The sequence below is a fragment of the Neodiprion lecontei genome, chromosome 4, assembly GCF_021901455.1.
Source record: "Neodiprion lecontei isolate iyNeoLeco1 chromosome 4, iyNeoLeco1.1, whole genome shotgun sequence".
In the NCBI taxonomy this organism is placed as follows: Eukaryota; Metazoa; Arthropoda; class Insecta; order Hymenoptera; family Diprionidae; genus Neodiprion; species Neodiprion lecontei.
In genome coordinates this window covers 161385-182526 of record NC_060263.1, presented here as the reverse complement: position 1 = coordinate 182526, position 21142 = coordinate 161385, and the positions used below count along the sequence as shown (strand labels likewise).

General features: G+C 41.1%; 4 protein-coding genes across 15 annotated transcripts in view; 1 reads left to right on the top strand and 3 right to left on the bottom strand.

The window, feature by feature from the left end:
- Positions 1-1596: 1596 nt before the first annotated feature.
- Positions 1597-20304, top strand: LOC107218755 (ribonuclease Z, mitochondrial). Of its 5 annotated transcripts, none has more exons than XM_046737645.1 (7): positions 1597-1777; positions 13906-14135; positions 14219-14966; positions 15034-15425; positions 15530-15943; positions 16037-16383; positions 16461-20304. In XM_046737645.1, exons 2-7 carry the CDS (start codon positions 13935-13937, stop codon positions 16852-16854), a joined length of 2496 nt encoding a protein of 831 aa, XP_046593601.1. In that variant the 5' UTR covers positions 1597-1777; positions 13906-13934; the 3' UTR covers positions 16855-20304. The 5 variants fall into 5 exon arrangements, with proteins under 5 accessions (XP_046593601.1, XP_046593600.1, XP_015512229.1 ...); XM_046737644.1 differs by lacking the exon at positions 1597-1777 and adding an exon at positions 13392-13513; XM_015656743.2 differs by lacking the exon at positions 1597-1777 and adding an exon at positions 13567-13820.
- LOC107218760 (tRNA-dihydrouridine(16/17) synthase [NAD(P)(+)]-like) lies at positions 4002-12225 on the bottom strand. Of its 8 annotated transcripts, XM_046737649.1 has the most exons (11): positions 11858-12225; positions 11609-11770; positions 11308-11468; positions 10757-10797; positions 6043-6303; positions 5766-5925; positions 5481-5676; positions 4971-5219; positions 4662-4807; positions 4312-4568; positions 4002-4227 (listed from the first exon to the last, which is right to left on the bottom strand). In XM_046737649.1, the coding sequence occupies exons 5-11, from the start codon at positions 6301-6303 to the stop codon at positions 4069-4071; spliced, it is 1428 nt and encodes a 475-aa protein (XP_046593605.1). In that variant the 5' UTR covers positions 10757-10797; positions 11308-11468; positions 11609-11770; positions 11858-12225; the 3' UTR covers positions 4002-4068. The 8 variants fall into 8 exon arrangements, with proteins under 8 accessions (XP_046593605.1, XP_046593606.1, XP_046593607.1 ...); XM_046737650.1 differs by lacking the exon at positions 10757-10797; XM_046737651.1 differs by lacking the exons at positions 11308-11468; positions 11609-11770; positions 11858-12225 and having other exon boundaries at positions 10757-11287.
- LOC107218756 (putative ATP synthase subunit f, mitochondrial) lies at positions 12360-13460 on the bottom strand. Its single transcript, XM_015656746.2, has 4 exons — positions 13325-13460; positions 13148-13246; positions 12604-12720; positions 12360-12516 (listed from the first exon to the last, which is right to left on the bottom strand). Exons 1-4 carry the CDS (start codon positions 13401-13403, stop codon positions 12488-12490), a joined length of 324 nt encoding a protein of 107 aa, XP_015512232.1. The 5' UTR covers positions 13404-13460; the 3' UTR covers positions 12360-12487.
- Positions 19684-21142, bottom strand: part of LOC107218757 (protein singed) — a 13477-nt gene continuing 12018 nt past the window's right edge. The window contains exon 8 of the mRNA XM_015656747.2: positions 19684-21064. Within this exon, the coding sequence (XP_015512233.1) occupies positions 20859-21064 (206 nt within the window). The 3' untranslated portion in view covers positions 19684-20858. The remainder of the gene's footprint in view (positions 21065-21142) is intronic.

Genomic DNA, 21142 nt, shown 5'->3' with positions numbered 1-21142 from the left:
AAGTCGGTAACAAATAAAGTGCATTCAATTGGCATTCGTTATCTATGCTTGTCAACGTCCTATTTCGTGGTCAACGGATTTTGGCGGGATTCGTGACTTATACTGTGGGGTTCGAGTCGTACAAACAACAGACAATCGGTATAAAATTTTTCTCTCTTCCCTCCAATTTAACGGACGGGTCTTGGCGTGCCGTTACGGTATGGTTGTTATTTCTCGTTATTAAAGTGAAAGAAATATGAAAAGTAGCCGCGAATATTCAGATTTACATCTGCAATTTGTCGTGTGAAGGGATTCGGAGCGCAGAGATAAACACATAGCAGTTAATCGGCACCGCGAAGTCGTTTAGGCTGTGAAGAAATTCACAGTCAATTTTCATTCGTTGCCAGCTAAACTCAAGTAACAATCGAAATTATTTTCGCAAGTTCTAATCCTCTGTTCTCGATCGCCTCATTAAAATGTAGTGACGTTAGATCTTAGCAAGTGCAGCGCGTAATTTAAAGACCGCGTTTATTCTATTTGCGGGGTGAAAAATTATGGTGGGTTCTCCATCGATGATATTCTTTGTCGCGTCAAGCAGTAATCGTTTTTTCAGCGAACGAGTGCCATTTTAGGATAAAGCAATTTGGGTTTTACCATGATATTCAGCAATACCGATCACCCTGCGGATCGTTCAATACTAAGTTTATTCAGTGATACTTCCGAACAGAATATAAAATTTCTTAAGTATTCTCAATGGGAATATAAAATTTGTTAAGTGTTATCCACAGGAATATAAAATTTATTCAGTGTCCTCCACAGGAATATAAAATTATTCAGTGTTCTCCACAGGAATATAAAATTTATTCAGTGTTCTCCACAGGAATATAAAATTATTCAGTGTTCTCCACAGGAATATAAAATTATTCAGTGTTCTCCACAGGAATATAAAATTATTCAGTGTTCTCCAAAGGAATATAAAATTTCTTAAGTGTTCTCGATGGGAATAAAAAATTTGTTAAGTGTTATCCACAGGAATATAAAATTTATTCAGTGTCCTCCACAGGAATATAAAATTATTCAGTGCTCTCCACAGGAATATAAAATTTATTCAGTGTTCTCCACAGGAATATAAAATTATTCAGTGTTCTCCAAAGGAATATAAAATTTCTTAAGTGTTCTCGATGGGAATAAAAAATTTGTTAAGTGTTATCCACAGGAATATAAAATTATTCAGTGTTCTCCACAGGAATATAAAATTTGTTACGTGTTCTCCACAGGAGTATAAAATTTAAGTGTTATCCACAGGAATATAAAATTTATTCAGTGTCCTCCACAGGAATATAAAATTATTCAGTGTTCTCCACAGAAATATAAAATTTATTCAGTGTTCTCCACAGGAATATAAAATTATTCAGTGTTCTCCACAGGAATATAAAATTTGTTACGTGTTCTCCACAGGAGTATAAAATTTGTTACGTGTTCTCCACAGGAGTATAAAATTTAAGTGTTATCCACAGGAATATAAAATTTATTCAGTGTCCTCCACAGGAATATAAAATTATTCAGTGTTCTCCACAGGAATATAAAATTTATTCAGTGTTCTCCACAGGAATATAAAATTTGTTACGTGTTCGCCACAGGAATATAAAATTATTCAGTGTTCTCCACAGGAATATAAAATTTATTCAGTGTTCTCCACAGGAATATAAAATTTGTTACGCGTTCTCCACAGGAATACGAAATTTATTCAGGATTCTCCACAGGAATATTTAATTCACGACAGAACAGACTGGCATCGGTGAGTCTCATGAATTTAAAAAATTACTCATTATAGTGACTGTCCTCTATTTGAAAATGTTCAGTTGTACCATGATAAAAGTATTCGAAACATTACACTTGTAATTAAGTTACTAATATCACTTATATATCAGCACGAAATGGCAAACATTTTGAAGCGTTTCACATTTATCTTGAAAAATAGGACTACTTTCTGTTAGCGAAATATGGGGGAGATTTACCTCCTTCTACTCTATCTACAGTTTGAACAAACTCCGAAAATTCGAGGTATAATAACATTCACATCTTAATTGTTACTATCTCCATTACGGTGGCCCTTAATATTGGTAAAAAAACATTTTTTTCCCTCTCAACCCTTGAATTGACTCGGAATATTAAAAAATGATTTTTAAAGTGAAATCCGCTCTTAATTTTAATATTAACCCGTGTCCCAAAGGCCCTTTAAAGGAGTTGAAATCGATTTTTTTTAAAATTTTTTGATCATTTTGCATATAAACAATGAAATAACATTGTGTGGCAACTTAAACTAATCTAAAAGTAATTTTACCACATTCCGCACATTATCTGAATTTCTTAAGGTGATCCGGACATTAGAGCAATGTAAAGATAAAATGCGGAATTTTTGATATGTTATTAATCGCTAATAAATACGTGTAAAATACTTCTTTTTAATTAGATAAAATGAGAGATTATCTGATTTGAATTTGAGAAGCAGAAATAAGGACTGTTTTAAGGAAAATTTTTAGTGGGGAAAAAAGGTGAAACATCTACAAAAATGAGCTGGAAATCAATGTAACATCTCCGAACGTAATTATTGCCAATATAGCGTTGTGATTTTTTGATCCGATTACTTTTCCATTTTCTCGTATCTATTTCATGTCAAAAAAGTAATGCTGTCGAAATACGGATAACGGCATGTATTTTCGCAGGAAAAACTGTGTAAAACTTTTTTTTTTCAAATTTTTTACCTTTATAATTACTCCTAATCGATTTTAACTCCTTGAAAGGGCCTTTGGGGCACAGGTTAATACTAAAATTAAGAGCGGATTTCACGTTTAAAAATCATTTTTTAGTATTTGGAGTCAATTTAAGGGCCGAGAGAATTTTTTTTTTTTTTTTTACCAATATTAAGGGCCACCCTAATCTCCATACAACTTTTCAACCTTCGTTAACCAATTAATTAAATTTTAATCACATGATGAATAATTTCGCATTGTGAGGTATTCGCTCGCATATACTATGCTCAAATATGCATTAAATTAAATTTGAATCCGTTGTGCAAAAAAAAAGCGATTGGTGTGACGTTGGCTGTAATTACATTAGGTATAAAGGGTATAAAAACTACTGACCGTATTAACTTTGCTTCGCGGGTAAAGGCATCGTAGCAGGAGCTGAAAAACAGGGGCGAATTTGCCGTATTCTTTGGCAATGCCGATTCGATTTAACACACCCCAAATATTCCATAAGACGAGTCGGTAAAAGCACCCAGGTAGCATTCTATCGTAAGTTCACGTTACGGCCATCACCTTGGCGCATGCATGACTCTGCGGGCAAACTACTCTCCGTCTGTTACCGCAGTTGTAAGAAGTCTTGCACACGTGCGCTTCCGAAATGGCTCCCTGCAGATTTGCGGCATGAGATGTGTGCTCTGCCTCGAAAAAGAAAAAATTTTTTTCTCCGATGCCTGAGACAATTTACACCATACACGTATCAATTGACGTACGATTAGCAGCTTCGGCCTTTTTTTCGTAGCTGTTTACCACGGTGCTGTTCCGATATACTTATATTCATGCATGACCACAGGGTCAGTTGCATTACAATAGAGTTGGAGTCGGGTCGAAATTCAGTTCAGAGTTAAGAATTGGCGTTTGGTTACAATTTGCGAACCGAATGTTCATTCAAACCGCTCTCAAATTTGGACACGGTATTGAACACTTTCTGCTAAAAAGTCGAACGGAAAGTTATTTGCTCATTGGCTGGCGTTTATCCCGCGTTGCGCAGTTTCGCCGGATGTTGGCCCCACGGGACGCCACTCTTCACGCACGTAACAAGAGCAGACTACGCAGGCCCACGTACAATAATCACACTTATTATTTGCCCGATGGGTGTTAACAAAAAGTGTAACAAATAAAGTGAATCCAAATAGAAGAATTTTCGTGTTGTTGCTGAAGGAAGGAAAATTATATGGGGAGCCAATGTTTCGAAATTGAAATAAGAAACGAAACTATGCAACGATATTAGTGTTATGTATTATTTGCATTTGCGTAATTTTTTTCCCCAATAATCTGTCAATTAAATAACATTGCCGATCTCTTGCCTCTCTGCCGCAAATTGAATAGCCATTTGTCGCCTAGTTTTTGCAAGGTTTCTGTGACCTGCGCAATCTAAATTTTCCTGGTAGCACTTCGCCCTGCAACACTGTCGACACAGCTTGTATTCACATTTGTATCCCTGAAGAGGTAGACAAAATTAAGATGAAAAGACACGAAGAAACAAAGTTATTCAATATCAGATTATTCAACTTTGAGTACTGACCAATGGGTTTGGACAACTGGTACATAGATCTGAGCCACGTTTAACAGACGCAGACTGTCTATTCGGTCGCCTAGCGATTCGACGAAGTTTCTTGAGTCGTTTTCTTGAAATCTCGTTACCATCTTCGTCCTTCAGGTTCCTCTTTATCGTGCTATTTTCCTGTTCACTTTTTTTTGCTTCCACCTTGATTAGGTGCTTTTGGGGCGAATCCCGCACGTACGGCTGGCATAACCACGGCGGTAATTTCAAATTGTAATCTGCCGCGGGAAAACACAGAAACAGTAGAGTCGATAAACGTTGCATTGCCAAAATGAAGGAATTATTAGTTGTAGAATATATTCTGGACAAACCATTGCTCTTATCATCCCACAGCATGAGGCCTTCATGGTAGGGCAAATATCGAGTTCTAAGAGCCTCCACTACACCTCTAAACGATTCCATTGTAGAATTTCTCGCCAGGTTTGCCCTTGCCTCTTCATTTCCTGCTAGACAAAGTCTACTCTCTAGTTAAACGTATGCTGTAACTTTATACAGAATAGCAATGGTATTCGTGATTTCAGGCGAAAGCGGGATTCTGAACAGTTTTAATTGATGGCGATTTAGAAATTCATTGAAAAATGTGATGCGTAATGTTAGCATGATATTCAAGTAGGACATACATGTGTTGAAATAATTTGAATAAATGCCCGCGTATGAAAGAGCTTGGGGCAGGATATCTTTCGACGAGGTCCAAATACTCTGACGCAGGTTCCCAAGCTGGTGGATAACGCCCTTCAAATATACAAGGGTTGTACAAATTTCCCTCTGCGGACATAACTCCTTCGACATTTGTCTCCTTCATGCATCGTTCCGCGTCCTGTACTGTCTGTATGTTACCATTTGCGAGTACTGGGATTTTAACGCGTTCTCTATAATCCAAATTAGGAATAAAATATGAGAACTGTAATTTCTTTGAAATTCTGTTTCCTTTCCTTTCGTTCGCATACACACACACACACACGCGCGCGTGCGCGCGCGCGCTCGTACGTACGTACATATATACATGCATACATGCATACATGCATACATACATACATACATACATACATACATACATACATACATACATACATACATACATACATACATACGTACACTAGCCAAAATATTCAAGAAACGGGGACAATTACCTGACAGCTTTGATATGGTTCCAGGATGCTAACCCTGTGAAAGGCCCCTTCTGATCTCTGGTTCGTCCATGAACAGTGAGCATTGCTGCTCCGGCGTCCTCAAGCATGCGAGCGTAATCGATTGTCTTATTGATATCGGAAAAAATCCTTAACTTGCAGGTAACGGGAATCTTTATTCCTTGGCTCAAGATGCGCACTGAAAAGGGGAAATCGATTATTTTTATTACAAATAGAAATTTTTTTCCTTCCGGATCTCTTCTGCAAATGCATATCGCGTGTACTCACCGATGTTTCTCAGAAGCTCCCAGTCATCTTGGAGGAATGCCCCGTAATGACCACGCTTTGCTATGGCTTGTGGACAGCCGAGATTAATATCAATGGCATCGCAGTGAGGCTCGGCAAGGAGGGCTGCTTCCAGCAATATTTTCGGATCATTACCGCAAAACTGCGCAAATGAAAATATAAATTTTAACGGTAATGTTGCAGTGATGCCATTGCGTGAACAGCACTACATAGAATTCAGCATTAAATTCATTAATTACACAGCAACTGATGTATGTACCTGTACTATCAGCGGACGGTCTTCCGCGGAGCTGGCGAGGGCCTCGCGGCGGTATTTTGGATCTCTGCAAAAGACCGAGGAGTGTAGCATCGGAGTATAGCAGAGTTGAGAACCGTGTCTGCGGGAGAGCAATCTCCATGCTAATTCGCTGGCGTCCACCATAGGAGCGATCACGTACCGCGGAGATCCGAGTACATCGCGCCAAATGTTCCTTTCCGTTTTAACGAAGGTAGCGTCGACTTCGGCAGTGCCGGTTTCCATCTGCGTTATTGAAATCAACGAAACATAGTGGAAAACAATTATTGACGGCCAAATCAATCCTAGGAAAGGATGCTACAGAAATTTTCGTTCAAGACGCGATGAATCGCTCGTTAAGGGTGAATTCCACGTTTAAGAATTTGGCGAACGATCGTATGGCCAAATTTACACGACGTGCAGTGCGGTATTACAGTATATTCATATAAACAAGTAGAGAATGACCCGTCTGCATGGCACTAAAGTGCCATCTGTATACCGCGATCTCGGATACTGCCATTCGTTATACTATTCCATCGATATTCGTACCACTCTGTGCGGTAATTTTCTAACAATCATTTATACATGTACGATTATACAATACCATGGTTCTCAGCCCCTGTATTATGCGTATGTATACACTGTACATATTACCGAAATCGGGAAATAAAAATCATACCAGTGTTCATCGTTATCACATACCTATATTGAATTAACGTAATAGCAGCAAGAATGAAATTTACCCAGATATTCACATAAATGAGATTCAACTTGTATACCTAAAGACAGAGATATTGGCTGGAAATGGTATTCGAATAGAGACAACGTTTATACGTGATAAAAATTTACTACAGAGTTATTATTTGTCACATACGATGCAGTATTTCCGCAAATGCCCCCAAGTACGGGTTTATGTGTCTTGAGTCTACCGCCGCGCGCAGTATTGCCGACTCAAAATGATTGTTTGGTGATTTTGAACAAATAAACATGCAATCCATGTAAAGTGACGAGCTGAGAAACCGATTTCGCCAGTTATCCGACCCAATTAAAACGGATCCAGGCCGGAGAGCAGAATCAACTGTGCTTTGCAGCGTATCGGGGGTACCGGGTCCCTCTCCTCAGGGGGCCATAAGATTCATGTAATTATCGTATTTATTCATTATCATAATGTCTACAGTACGTATAATCCTGTATGTATGTACATTTAGCATAATACAAATATTGCGTATCGCGTATATAATATGTATAATTTTAAGTATACGTAGAAAACAACGACATAATGGACGGATACAAAGTTCGTTGCGTAGAGCTTGTAATAATCAACTGCATTGCGTTTAACAATACCTGAATTCTCCACAATTGTACTCTTTATAACATACAAAACCAACAAATCAGAGGGAATTAGCCTGAGCAACATCGTCCGCATCAGCACGAGCAGGTGTAACAGTGTTATCCGTGTAATCGCGATTCACCGAAGACGAGCTCGAGGGTGGGAACGGGAAGTGGTTAACTTTGGGCGGTGTTCTGGGAGAGGCGGGTTTCGAGAGCTCTGATTCAGGAATCGGGGACAACTGGGCGATCTCCGTAACATGCGGGCCCATTTTGAATCTGGGCCTCTTGGAGAAGGACGTTCTCCTTATTCTGAGAGGCGGCTGACTCCGTCTAGGCTGCGGTACCGGCGCGGGGACTGCATTGGCGATGGACTCAAAGGCCACGGGAATTCGCCCCATCTTGTGCCTGGGTACGAGGACCAACGAGGGCAGCTTTAGCGGGGGCCTCGGTTTGTCATCCCCGGATAAAATCGTCGACGCGTTCGACGGGGATTGTAACTTGGGAGTTTCCTTCTTGTTTTCACCAACCCCAACGTCGCTCGCGGAGGGATTTACCCTGTTCTTTCTGGAGCGAGGGGCGGGCGCCTCGCTAGCAACGTAGCGTTGTCGGGAGTTCCGCCTGAGTCTGGTACGGAGGAAGTACCGTATCCTGCGTATGGTGAGGCAGGACCTCGGGCCGCGTTCCTTGCCCGAGGGCGAGGGTAAGGATAACGGCGAGTGGGGTTTCCGCTTCGTCCGCTTCTCCGAGCCCGCGTTTTTTATCGAAAAGCAACAGGATACCGGGGAAGGGGTGGACGGCTTGAGCTCAACGAGTTCCCGGGGTCGTTCGGCCTCGCTCAAAATCGTCTGCGACGAGACCTCGATCGAAGTCTCGGTGTCGCGGGTTTCGTACGAAAAGTAGAGGTGAAAGTTCGGCCGCTCTTTGCATCGGGGCCCCCCAGTCTCCTCGGCACCGCAGAGCTGGGACCGCTGATGGGTGGAGCAGATGTAGACGCTGCGCTGCTCGCTCATATCGGGGTCCACCGCGACCGGTGCTGACGGAGCGTTCCGGAATTGGTAGCGGGGCCGCTCTGGTTCCTCAGCAGTGGCGACTCGATTGGTACAGAACGCGGGACACTTCCGGGCCCGGGCTTTTGCCGGCGGTGCAGGAGAAGCAGCTTGAGCCGCCATGCGCTCGCGCTTTTCGCGCACATACTCGTAGGTCGTGAGACCGAGGCAAGCGATGTAGCCGTGGAAGAAACAGAGGTGAATCAGGAGGGCGGCGGCTATCGCCGAGAATATTCCGACGAGGGAAATTACAACGAGAGACCCTGTTCCGGGGGGCTGCTGGGCCAGCGGCGGCTGCGTCGAGTTGTCCATTTTCGGGCCCCAGCCGGCCAGGTCAGCGTGGACCAGGGCTAACTCGGCGAGGGATATCGCGGCCACGGCTAGGGCTGCGACGACCGCCGATACGAGGCAGACGATGAATGCGGGATAGTTTCGGCCCCCGACACAGTTGTTTAGCCACTTGCAGTGGTGATCGAAATGGTCGACGCACTTATTGCAGACCGAGCAGTGCTTCGTCCTTCGACCGGTGTTTATGTTGCACAGGTGGCATCGGCCGTTTTCAATCACGTGGAGATGCCGCGCGCGGTCCAAGTCCGGCACGGTCTTGCGCGACGACTGCGACCGGAGCTGCGGTGCCGCCGGGTCGATGAGCAGCGCCACGAGGTGCGCGGCTACGTGGAGTGAGAACGTCGCTCCGAGGAGGCCCGAGCCGACCGGTTGTACGCCCGGACCGAGAAGCGGCAGGACCACCGTGAACGTGCCAACCGCGATGCCCACAAGCGCTATCCACCCGACCACTTGTTGGGGGTGCAGCGGAAGTTGGAACCCATTCACACGTCGCACTCGCGGGTTTCGATCCGAACCCTTGACGCGGACCGAGCACCACCACCACCACCACGACCACCAGCAGCAACAACGCGGCGCTCGCCAGATTCCCTTTCGCATTCCGATCAAGTTCTCTCATCCTCCCTCGTCGTCGGGGTAACCTCCATTTTTTCTTTTCGTTTCGGAAACGAAGCTTACAGTCGTTGGACGCTCGCTGAGGAGTCTATTCGAGACTGAGAAAGACGACGTTCAGAGCCGTACGACATCCCGGCGACGGAGTCGGTATAGCCGCAGAGCCTGCCTCCGCCCTGTGTGCCTCGCGAATCGATAGTGGCATGGCAACCTCATTTTATTGGTATCCCTCCAAAACTGTTATACGTACAGCGTGTACGGATGGTCAGCTGTTAGCTGCCTCTGTGCATATTACAATCATCCGGTTTACTATACATGCATTGTTCTTCTATTTTACAACATTCCCGCGGGTGGCTGGAGAGGAGAAAAAGTCTGCGATTCCTACAATTAGGGTGGGCAAACCGGTCTGAAGCGGGCTTCGCGATGCAGATTGTAGCATAATTGTACTGCGCGTAGTTCGGTATCCTTGTATTGTATTCTATGTTCGGAGAATGAAAAGCATTATTTATAGAAGTGTCTTGACACTTGAGCTGCTATTTGTGCTGAATTTCTTTTTTTATTTGTGAATATAGTTCTTACTTTCACGATTAACGTAACGCCTTTCGCAGATTCCAATTCATCTCTTCTCGTATGATCTCTGTGCGATACCTATGATGTATATACCTTGCGTAAAATTTGTAATGAATAAGATATCGTCCAGCGAGGGCGAGTCGGTAGATTAGTCGATATTTTATATAGAAGAAAATGTAGCGAATGTGTTTTACAATGGATGTACACAAACATACATACGTAAGAAGTGTAACAATTTGGTTAACCTTTAAAAGTCTATTCAGGGCCTTGCAAGAAACTAATTGGCAATCTTGTATGAGAATATTTGCATCACGGATTACAGAGTCACCTGCTGATATGTGTTTGTGGAAAAATAAAAATTCGGATAAAGGAGATTGATCAGCAAGTCAGGAAGTACTGATATCGTGTACGTGTGTAAACCAACCTAACCTAACGTCCAAGATCAGTTTAGACGCGTTATTACCGGACCGCCCCTATAGAGTTATTCCCAATACGGAGGTACTGTTACCGTCAACAAAATACTGTTTCTGAAAATAAAATGAACATCGCGCCCAAGCTATGTTATGTGGGGGACAGAATTTTTAGGTTAGTGGCGACCAACTTTGTTCACGATGAACTGCAAAGGTTGAAGCGAATAAAAGAACTATAATTTGAAGTTTGCACTTACAACGTCGATCATACAACGATGTATTGTGTGTGGCGTGATACGATGCCAAAGCGGACTTTTCGCTCTAGAGGCACATTATCACACAGATTCAAAATTGCGGAGAAAAACTAAATTAGGTAGTACATACCTCTTATTCTGACACCACTGACACTGGCTACGGTCGATCACCTGACGGAATTCAAACAAACTAGTTACGAAATAGCGAAACATTTAAGTTTATTCAGATAAATTTAAATGATCACATTATGACTATAATCGGCAGTCTGAATAGATGAAAATTCGAATCTACCATGTTATGTGATCGCATGAAATAAAAAATTCACGATTTCGAGTAATGCTTGAAAGGTTTGAGATGCGGAAGATGTGTGAATATGGCCGCCGACCTTGGATTAAATCAGGAGTCAAGTTTTGATGAGACCATGGATAACTTGACACTCTCAAGGATTACGGACATTTAGCCAGACATTAATAATGAGATTCTAGTGAAAAGATGTCGATTAGCCGGGCAGTACAGAAATCGGTAATTTCCAAATTGCCTGCAAACAACTCGTCGCACCACTCCCGGGATTGGCGGTCTCTACATATCTGTGGTCAAAGTAGTTCTGGTGTTCGATATTTAATCGACGCAAGTAAACCCTTCGGACGGGCGACGGACCCACAGATTATTAAACCACTGACCCTTGGCTGTATTGGCTTTCCTCATGCATCTTGATGGCTTCTTGAAGAAACTCTTTACGCCGTTTCAGTTCTTTGTAGTATAATTCCAATTGCGCCTTGCAATCGTCGATTTTCTTACCCTTGTCTGACAAGGCGATGGTTCTGCTCAACAGTCTGTGCAGCTGAATAATAAAACCATATTAAATAAAATAATTTTTTCTTTTCACATTGTACGAATGAAAGCGTCAATGGATCGCTGTAACTTTCTGTAATCAGACAAAATCTACAGATCTTCATTGCTATTAATCAACTATAGTGCTACCTCAGCATCGGCTTGAAAAACATCATTTGAGGAATTTTCAGAATTGAAGTAAACTTTTCTATTGTAAAGTTCCGCTTCCTCTTGCAGTATCATAGCCTTGGCTTCTTGAATCCGTGTGTTCTCTCTGATTAGTTCCTTTGCTTGTTCTATCAGTCTTCGAGCCTTCACGAGACACACAAATATATTTACAGTCCTATGTCGATTACCAAATGAAGTAAGCATCTAAAACTAGCCTGCGCTGAAACACACTTCAGTGGATGGATTTGGTCCAAAATAAAGACTGCCAACTTCTGAAAGTGCAAAGGAATCCTGACATTTTACACTTTCATTTTCCGTGCTTTTTTCCATCTCCAATTGCCGCTGCATATTTAAATTTTTTTCAAATTTTGATCATTTATGTCACACATCTGAATTTGGTTCTTTCACAGCTGCAAAGAAACGAATGCGCTCATAGCAACATCAATCGCTTGTTCAATCATTTGAAGGCACCCAATGACTGTAAGCAGAAAGGGAAATCGGGTCTGTCAGTTTGTTGTCATTTAAGAAAATTAAACTAGATGGACGAAATTGAAAACTATGGCAAAGTGATGTTATTCGTGCCAAGTTTGTTACACGTGCATACGTGTGTGCCACACATAAATGCGTATAAGCAAAAATGTGAGCCAATCATAGAAGTTTCATAACTTTATACATGTGTGCAGAAAAATTTTAAATTATCACAGACAGGCCCATTCATCTGCTTATTCGCTGATTGTAATTTTTGTTTTTTGTTTTATTCATTTGAATAATACAGGTATGTTAGATTAATAATTTCGAAAGATACAACTTATGCAACACTATTTCTGTTCTTCTCTAGCATTGAACCGAGAAGGTTGAACCTTAGTGGTACTTGTAGTTCCTGTGATTTTCTGAAAAACAAAAACATGAAATTATTGAATGTAAGCTGAATTAAACGGGTTGTCATATTTCATCCTTAGTTTATGCTAGCAACTCACTAAACTTTCCGTAGTTGATCGTGTAGAACCATATCATGGCCACCGTAGTTATCTGGAAAAATGGAGCGATCCCACCGCGTTTCACGTGTAGGTACTTATGTTGCCAACGCCACCATGCTGAAACAAATTGTCACCGTTGTTATTCAACATTTGAGTAGAGAACATTGAACGTCAGGAATACAGAAGGAGCTGAGCAATCCTACAGCTTCGGCAAATACTACATGAAATAAAATATCGAGAATAATTTTCTAGTACTCATTAGCAAGATACAACGATAACGATTTATTTTTAATTTGGAAACCGGTAATACGTTTAGGAAAGGATTTTTCAGGGATTAGAAAATTTCCTGCTTACGTAATTAGAATCGTTCAACTTCGATCAATTTATAAGGTTATGCAATGAGTTTTGGCAGACAAGATGGCTGCTGATTTTCCAAGGGTTACACATAATTCGATCAATTTCTGATGGCTATTAGTGCAAGGATTTTTTTCTGACGAGTCCATCAATCCCGGATCGACGACACACGAAAGTTTATTCCAATTACCTCGAGAAACTGCAGCTACCATTGCCCTCGGACTCTTATTGCGACGACTGAGCCATGGTATCAATTCGTTGAGTTTTACCTGGCCGAACGGAGTGTCCGCTGTAACATAGAAGTTCGATCAGTCATCATTTCGCAAATAATATATCACTTCGTTTCACATGAGGCCGTTAAACTTACGTTTTCCGTAATATCGCGCCGGATCGTATGGCCCGTGAATAGACCGATTGTACTCCGCGGGATAATCGCCGAACCCCATTTTTGATAACCGTGACCTGCTGGGCCTGCTAACTGCAACAGACGTCTTTGAAAGCCGAGTTTAGCGGACTGAACACTGGCTGGCGCTTCAAGCGAAATACATATTATCTGGTAAGTTACATACACATGTATACCGTACAACACATAGATACACCATTATTTCCGACGACGTTTCAGACGTTTCAGTGCCGGATCGCAGGGTGGCGAAAACTAGGATCCTTTATTTTATATTTGAGTAACATTGAGTAATTCGGATGATTTGGAGTTTCCAACGGATAGGACGCGATGAAAGTCGAATATTGAATTGTGTATAGACGGTAAAAATACAATGAATGAAAGGTCTTTCGGCTTGTAGCGAAGTACGCTAGTTAGATCGAAAAAATCTCTTATCCACTGTTATTTTCGCTAAGTCGCACGTGTAGGTATGGATGTAACTGCTGCGGTGCGCTCGTGCCGAATTTAAGACTAATTTGGTTCCTAAGAATAAAATATTACTTCTGCAGGCGAAGAGATAATGAGCGAAGCTTAAATAATGACAACCAGAAACTGGTACTCATGGAATTTGTTTCGCTACATTGTAAGACGTAAGGGCACGCATTCATCGAAACCTAACCTGAAAGAGCTCCTCTTGAAAATGCCGCGGCCACAAAATCATGTCCAGGAGATGCGCAACCATCGGCTAAAACTCAAAGAAAAAGGAAAAAAATATTTACCAGGCATTCTTTATCTCCAGGTAACACATTTAGAGCAAACCGCAGTTGTTTGAATTTATAAGAAGAGCACAGCTATAACCTCCGTACCTGTTTTCCAAAACAGGTCCTTGGCTCTGGCTCGCGAGGCTCGCCAAGGTCTCTTTATTTTTTCACAGACCGAGTGAGATACATGTTCAACTGCAGTGAGGGGACGCAGAGGCTGGCCCTGGAGCACAAGTGTAAATTAGCAAAACTAGAACACATATTTATAACAAGGCCAACTTGGGAGAATCTGGGTGGTTTACCGGGCCTGGCATTGTCTGCACAGGATGTAGGCGTACCTCAATTTGTGTTGCACGGTCCCCAGGGAACAGACGAGCTCTTCGCAGCAGCGGAGAGATTCATCATCTTGAAGAGCCTGGGAGTTTCGCTGTACGATTGCAATTGTGACAATATGTACGAGGATGACGTTATGACAGTCAGATATGTTAGACTTACTAAAAAAGACTCGGGACTCGAAGAGTCTGACTCTGATCACAGCTTGGAGTACACTGACGATGACACAGATTATTACGCTCACGAAGTTAATCGCAATGGCAAAAGACTCAGGCTAGTGAACAAAACTGAGCAGAGGTCCAAGATCAGGGAGTCATTGAACTCCAACCCCAGGATAACTGATGCAATGGCTTATATTTGTAAACTCAAACCTCGTCCCGGTGCGTTATCCCTTATTAAATGTGTCGAGGAAGGCGTACCATCCGGCCCTCTGTTGGGTAAGCTGAAAGAGGGGGAAGATGTCACTTTAGAAGACGGCCGCATAGTGAAAAGCGCCGATGTTCTGGCACCTGGGGATTCTGGATCAGTCATTATTGGTAATTTATGGCAAACAATGAATCAATTGCCTAGTTTTGATATGCGCTTATTTGTTATTTAATCTAGTTTTGGAGTGCCCCACGGTAGACTACCTTGAATCATTAGTGGAAAACCCCGTTTTTGAAAATTATCAGCAGTCGACTGCCGAGGAGGATAACATTCCATTCTGCATTGCGCACTTTACACCCGTGGAAGTGATGGCTGATCCACATTACAAAAAATGGATGAATGATTTTGGCCCTGGACCAATCCATCTGGTATTGAACGAACAGAACGATTGTCTCGGGAGTGAAGCTGTTCATAGAATGCAGCACAAGCTGCATTTGCTCCATCCGACCATATTCCCATTTCTCAGTGAGCAGGGTTTTGACAAAGAGAACCCCCCAGACCAAAAAATCGTTGAAGACAACGAGGAGAAACTGGTTGAACAGTTAATGGGGAATTCTAGTCGTTCGCCGGTAGAGAATTTATATAGATTTTTTCATACGCATTTAATGACAACAAAGTGAAAAAGTACTGTTATAACGAAATCGAATGAACTAATTTTTATTGAATTTCGTAGATACCTGCGGCGAACATTGGGCCTACCGATAACACAGTTATTCAGGCCAAGACATTGCATTGCATCCATTTGCGCCCTAAGAACGGATTGGATCGCAGTCTGGAGCTAAAATTACAGCCCAAAGAGTATGCGGATGAGGCGATGAACAACGACGGGTTTCTCGATGCTCTAGCATGCCTTCAGACTGACATAAATTTGAAGACGAAAGAGCTGGGCGAGATTGCAGAGTATCCAAAATTAATTTTTCTAGGCACAGGTTCATGCGCACCTAACAAGCACAGGAACACCAGCGGGATTCTTTTTAGAATCACCGAAAACAGCAGCATAATGTTCGACTGTGGGGAGGGCACTTTGACACAGCTGATGAGATTTTATGGCAAGAGCGAGGCGTACAGAGTTCTTGCCAGCATCAAGGTTTGATATTTTATTACTTAAATTTTTTATAATCAGATGGTTGAGATTGAAATAATACCTAGCTTCAATCTTGCCTACTTTGTCATTTTACAGGCGATTTATATTTCCCATTTACATGCCGATCATCACATGGGATTGATTGGACTTTTGAAAGCTAGAATGTGGGCAACGGAAAAACCAGCTTTTGTACTTGCACCAAAGCAGATATCTGCTTGGCTTAGCTTCTATCACAGAAGATTTGAGCCGATATTAGACAAATTCACACTCATTGCAAACGGAGACCTGACACTGAACAGCCACAATGAATTATCAACCGAAAAATGCAATAATTTATTCGCACAATTAGGAGCAAAAGATGTAAGCACGAGGAATGTCAAGCACGTGGCAAATTCTTTTGGTGTATCTGTCACGCTAAATGACGGTTTCAAAGTAACTTACAGGTCAGTAAAAGTGCACAAAGTACATACATTTACGTTCAGCGAAATTAGTCTCACATGCTTACTATGTTTGTGTTTAGTGGCGACACAATGCCTTGTCGAAGCTTGGTTGACTTAGGCCGAAACAGCGATCTGTTAATTCACGAAGCTACAATGGAAGATGAGCTAGAGTCCGAGGCACGGCTGAAGTTTCATTCCACAATTTCACAGGCAATCAATATTGGCCAACAAATGCATGCAAAATTCACTCTGCTCACCCATTTCAGTCAACGGTATGCTAAGATACCTATACTTCCTGACGATGCTGGAAAAACGGTTGGCATTGCATTTGATAACATGCAAGTGAGAGTAGGAGAACTGCCTATACTTCCGCTCCTCTATCCCGCGCTACGTGTTATGTTTTCGGAAGCTTGGGAAGAACTTGATAACAAGGCTACAAGAAGAAAACTTCGATTACAATATGGTTCAGAATAGACACACCCATCATTACATACTAAGAAGAGGAAAAATGCCTTGAATGAAATGGCTTTCGTTCAAACACAAATTGATGTAGATTCCATTATTTTGTGTTCATTTGAAGAATGATTTACAACAATGCTGTTTGGCTAATTTTGAATAATATCCTTACTCATTATTATACTTTAATATGTGTAAGTAATACTACCTGATACAATTCGTGTTGATAGGTAATAAGAGCGGTAGTAAGTATTTACATGTATTTCTAAATATTGTAGTAATCAAGATAACAATTCGAAGCGAACGTACCTGAAGCATTGAAATGTATCCATAAACATGCCAAACAGTAAGACATGAGTGAGGTATCACAACGGTACTCTGTAACTCAGTGTGTGGTAACTGGGTGTTTTGTTTCGGACAGTTTGGCAAACCATAGACATGTCTGCCTGTGTGGCAAACATATTGTACTATCCGCACCATATCACTGTGATCAGCTAGCTCAGTTCTAAAATGACACATGACAGAATTTTGTTGCGCACGGGCAGGCATATGCCAGTTTTTATCTGTATAAAATCGATGACTGTAAAACTGTATTTTAACGTTACGTGAAGTGAATTTCATAGCTGCAGGAAACAGCTCGACGAATTGTCCCATCATCGCGGAAACAGCAAGGACATCTCTTTTTCTCCGCGAAGTTTTGAGATTCGAAACTAATTTTGACTAGTCTCAAGTCATTGCAAAATCAAGAAATCAGAGATATCTCTGTGGTATGTATAACATTGTTGTCCAATACAGTATACGAGCGCAAGTATTAATTCAAACTCTTCCCATTCGCAGACTTTGTAGCCAAAAGTTGAACAACAAAGACACAGAAATATGTCAAGTAAATAAATTTAAGATGGATACTATAGAAAATTAAAAAGCTTGTGCAGACTATCGCCTGGGTTTTCTTTGTTGCGAAATTTTGAATCTAGGTAGAGAGTCTTTCTGAGCTTCTCTGAGAAGTGTTGTTGATGCTAGATGACATTAGCGATATATCTGTATCCAGTGATGACCAATTTGTGGCAGCAGAGTGTTTTACTGCGGTTTATTGACTCCAGGACAAACCAGTCGTAACCCCCCGAAAGGTAAGGCAGCCAGATTGTATCTGTAATATGGTATTTTTCAATCGATCAATCCGCAAATGAAAACATCAAGGGGTTTTTTAATGCCTTACTGGTTTTTTGGACAAAAAATGTTTCGCCTCGAAATCAATTTGTATGACCCATTCAGGACTAATTAGACCCCCAGAAACGCAACAAAAAAAAGTCCTCAAAAAGAGCGTAGAATCAACAGCACGGAAATTACAAAGGAAATCTTTCGTTTCTTGCCTATAATTCCTGATTACTTGTTTGAAGCGTATTCGGACTGCACGCAATCGATTACTCTTGCAAAATTACTTTGTTATAGTGCATCAGAGAATTCATTCCAGCATTTTTCCAGATCGTCAAAATTTTGGCCCAATATCCAAAGGGGTTAGCCTTACTTTTTTGACCAAAAAATTCTCAAGTGTGCGCCTTTCCTAAGAAAATTAAGCCATCTAGCAAGCTGTTACGTGTGTTCGGTTGACTTTTAAAAAGCGTTAGGCGCACCACGCTCTTTCATTATAAGCGATATTAATTTCAAACCATTGCGCCTAGTTCGAAAGGATCAACGAATGGAAGTTTCTACGCCTTCAGTACGAAACAAAAAATTAAGTTTCGCACGTAATTCGAGCCTGAAACAATCGAGCTTCTCACAGGTTAAATGACAAGGGATTGTCCTACACGGTTCATTCCTACACATTGTGAATTCGACTACTGGAAATTTTGTCAGGAAAATCGAATGCAAGCAGTCTAAGGTCGCTATGAACAGTGGATTAAAAATTAAAACAGAAAAACGAACGATTTTCTCAGATCCCAGTTGTTGATATTACAATGTTTCAATCCATTTTGGGGGATTCTCGTGGTCCAATTTGTCCTGAAAGAATTAATTGAATGAATTGATTCAACGACGAAAAGTTTTTGACACGAATTGGCTGGAATAAATTTATTTGGACACTATGTATCGACGTACTTTTTTTTATAATAAAACGATTACGCCTAGTGTAGACTCGGTGCGAGCAGCGATTCAAAAGTAAGAGATGAAAAACAGAAAATCTCTTTGTACGGCAGCCGTTCCTCGTTTAGCTAGTTGAGAGAGCCTCACTTTCCGTGATCTAAAAAACATTGACTCAGCTGCACTTACCGAAAAATTACTCATCCTCGGTTGCAAAGCCGTGATGTCTAGGCATAGTCTCGATGTGAAAATCGATTAGTTCAAGAAAATTACTATGTATCATAGACGATGGTTCAATTATTGGATATCGCGTCTTGTGAGTTTCTGAGATATGTACAGACTAGTCTGTAGCCGCACCTTGTACGGCGCTCGATCGAATAAGTTCCATTCATTATTGGAAGAAAACATTTTCTTACATCTTTCTCTACTACTTTCCGTATCAGGAAATGATTGCTTTGCTAATTAGGTGAATATCTCAATACTTTAGTTTAATTGCATAATATTTAGAGCACAGTGGATATTTTTTACACGTGGTATTGCTCGGAAATAACCGTGCTAATCCCATAACTCGCAAAAATAGTGAAATTTTATTAATAGCGACTATAATGATAATCAAGTATTATGATACGCATTGAACATACAAAGTAACAATCTATACAACCCGCTCAATTTTCATATGAAGTATCAAATGGTTTTACGGAACGATTTGTCTTATTCTCGTGTTCATCATCAACATTGGTATTAATTGTAGTAGAAGTGGATAATGCATAGTGGATATTGTATTGATGTATTTACACGAAAGAGAAATTTTGTTGCATAAGAAAACCAATCCTGAATATAATTACGATAGCATAGACATCAAGTAAGTTCTAGAGTCTTACAAAGTAAAATACACCAGTAATCAGTATTATGATTAATATAATCTATCATTTGCGTGACTGTAAAGGGAGATTGAGAGAAATAATAGCAAATTTAGTAATAATAGTGACAACAACAATAATAATAATAATAATAATAATAATCACAAACTCTCTTACCGCATAAATAATAAAGAAATATTCTTGGGAATTCTCCGAGGTTTAGAAGTTACCATTTCGGCAAAATGACAAAGTTTCCTTATTAGTAGCATACTGCGTAATATGTATCCGATTATCTATATTGTCGAAGCTAATTTTTTCGTACGTAGGTATAAATTTATGTAACTATATACGGGGGCATAGAAAAGTATGAAAATTTCGTTGGTATCACGTACAAATGGTTTTTGTCTTTGTCAAAAGAAATAGTCACTTTGGGCGATGACAGTTAATTACACGAAATATTAGCTGTCACAGAAAAAGCGCGTATGTGGCTTCGTGGTAATCTACATTGTCAGGTGGTGGGCCCAGGACAAAGCAACAAATGAAAAACCAGAGCTTGTAAATCCTATACCTATATTAGTATTCATATCTAATTTCACCGTAAGCATTGGAGATGAGACCTGAATTATAATACCTCGTTCTCTTCTACTTCTTTCAATAGTTATTGCCCATCAAAGATGTGTAACCGTACCGACACATATGCTATATATTAATTACAATAAGTATAGTAATGATGATGACGGCGATGATGATAATGATGACGACGACGACGACGACGATGATGATGATGATAATAATAATAATAATAATAATGATAATAATAAAAGTGCATGTATGCGCGGTATAAAATCGTCTCACCTCCCCCAATTCCTTGCATACAGCTTTGTGCGCGTATACTGCGGTATGAAATTCGAGGAAAGTATGTGGAAGTGTTGTACATACGACATTGTCCGTTGTTGGTAATGCTTTTGACATAGTTTCATACGTATAATCAGTCGCGGAGACGAACGACGCCGAGATACGCAAAGAATGCATTCTTGTATATTTGATAATAATATGGATAATATTAATGGTCGCGTACTACACGCATTAGAATTCCCACTTTGTCGCCGATTCGTAGTCCGTGTCACCAAGGCGAAATACCCCATTCTTACCAGCCGAAAGGTATCTGCCATCCGTCGACTTGATGCAAATGCGCGACGGTTCTCGCAACTCGAGATAAAACCCGTCAGACGGCACGTCAGCGTCCGACGTTACTCCCTCGCTGTCCGCGTGCCAGTATTTCCCATTTTGGCCTGCGAAAAAATGCACGTTTTAGCATCCGGCACAATTGCGTCATCCTTGAACGATAGTCGATGAAACAACAACTTGGG

Coding starts and splice junctions, on each gene's coding strand:
- LOC107218756 (XM_015656746.2), bottom strand. CDS start 13,403: ATGGGGTTCGGCGATTATCCCGCGGAGTACAATCGGTCTATTCACGGG. Junction 13,247..13,324: donor GGCGCGATATTACGGAAAAC/GTAAGTTTAACG, acceptor TCTATGTTACAG/CGGACACTCCGTTCGGCCAG. Junction 12,517..12,603: donor GATCAACTACGGAAAGTTTA/GTGAGTTGCTAG, acceptor TTTGTTTTTCAG/AAAATCACAGGAACTACAAG.
- LOC107218755 (XM_046737645.1), top strand. CDS start 13,935: ATGACAACCAGAAACTGGTACTCATGGAATTTGTTTCGCTACATTGTA. Junction 15,426..15,529: donor GGAATTCTAGTCGTTCGCCG/GTAGAGAATTTA, acceptor TGAATTTCGTAG/ATACCTGCGGCGAACATTGG. Junction 15,944..16,036: donor GAGTTCTTGCCAGCATCAAG/GTTTGATATTTT, acceptor GTCATTTTACAG/GCGATTTATATTTCCCATTT.
- LOC107218760 (XM_046737646.1), bottom strand. CDS start 9,380: ATGCGAAAGGGAATCTGGCGAGCGCCGCGTTGTTGCTGCTGGTGGTCG.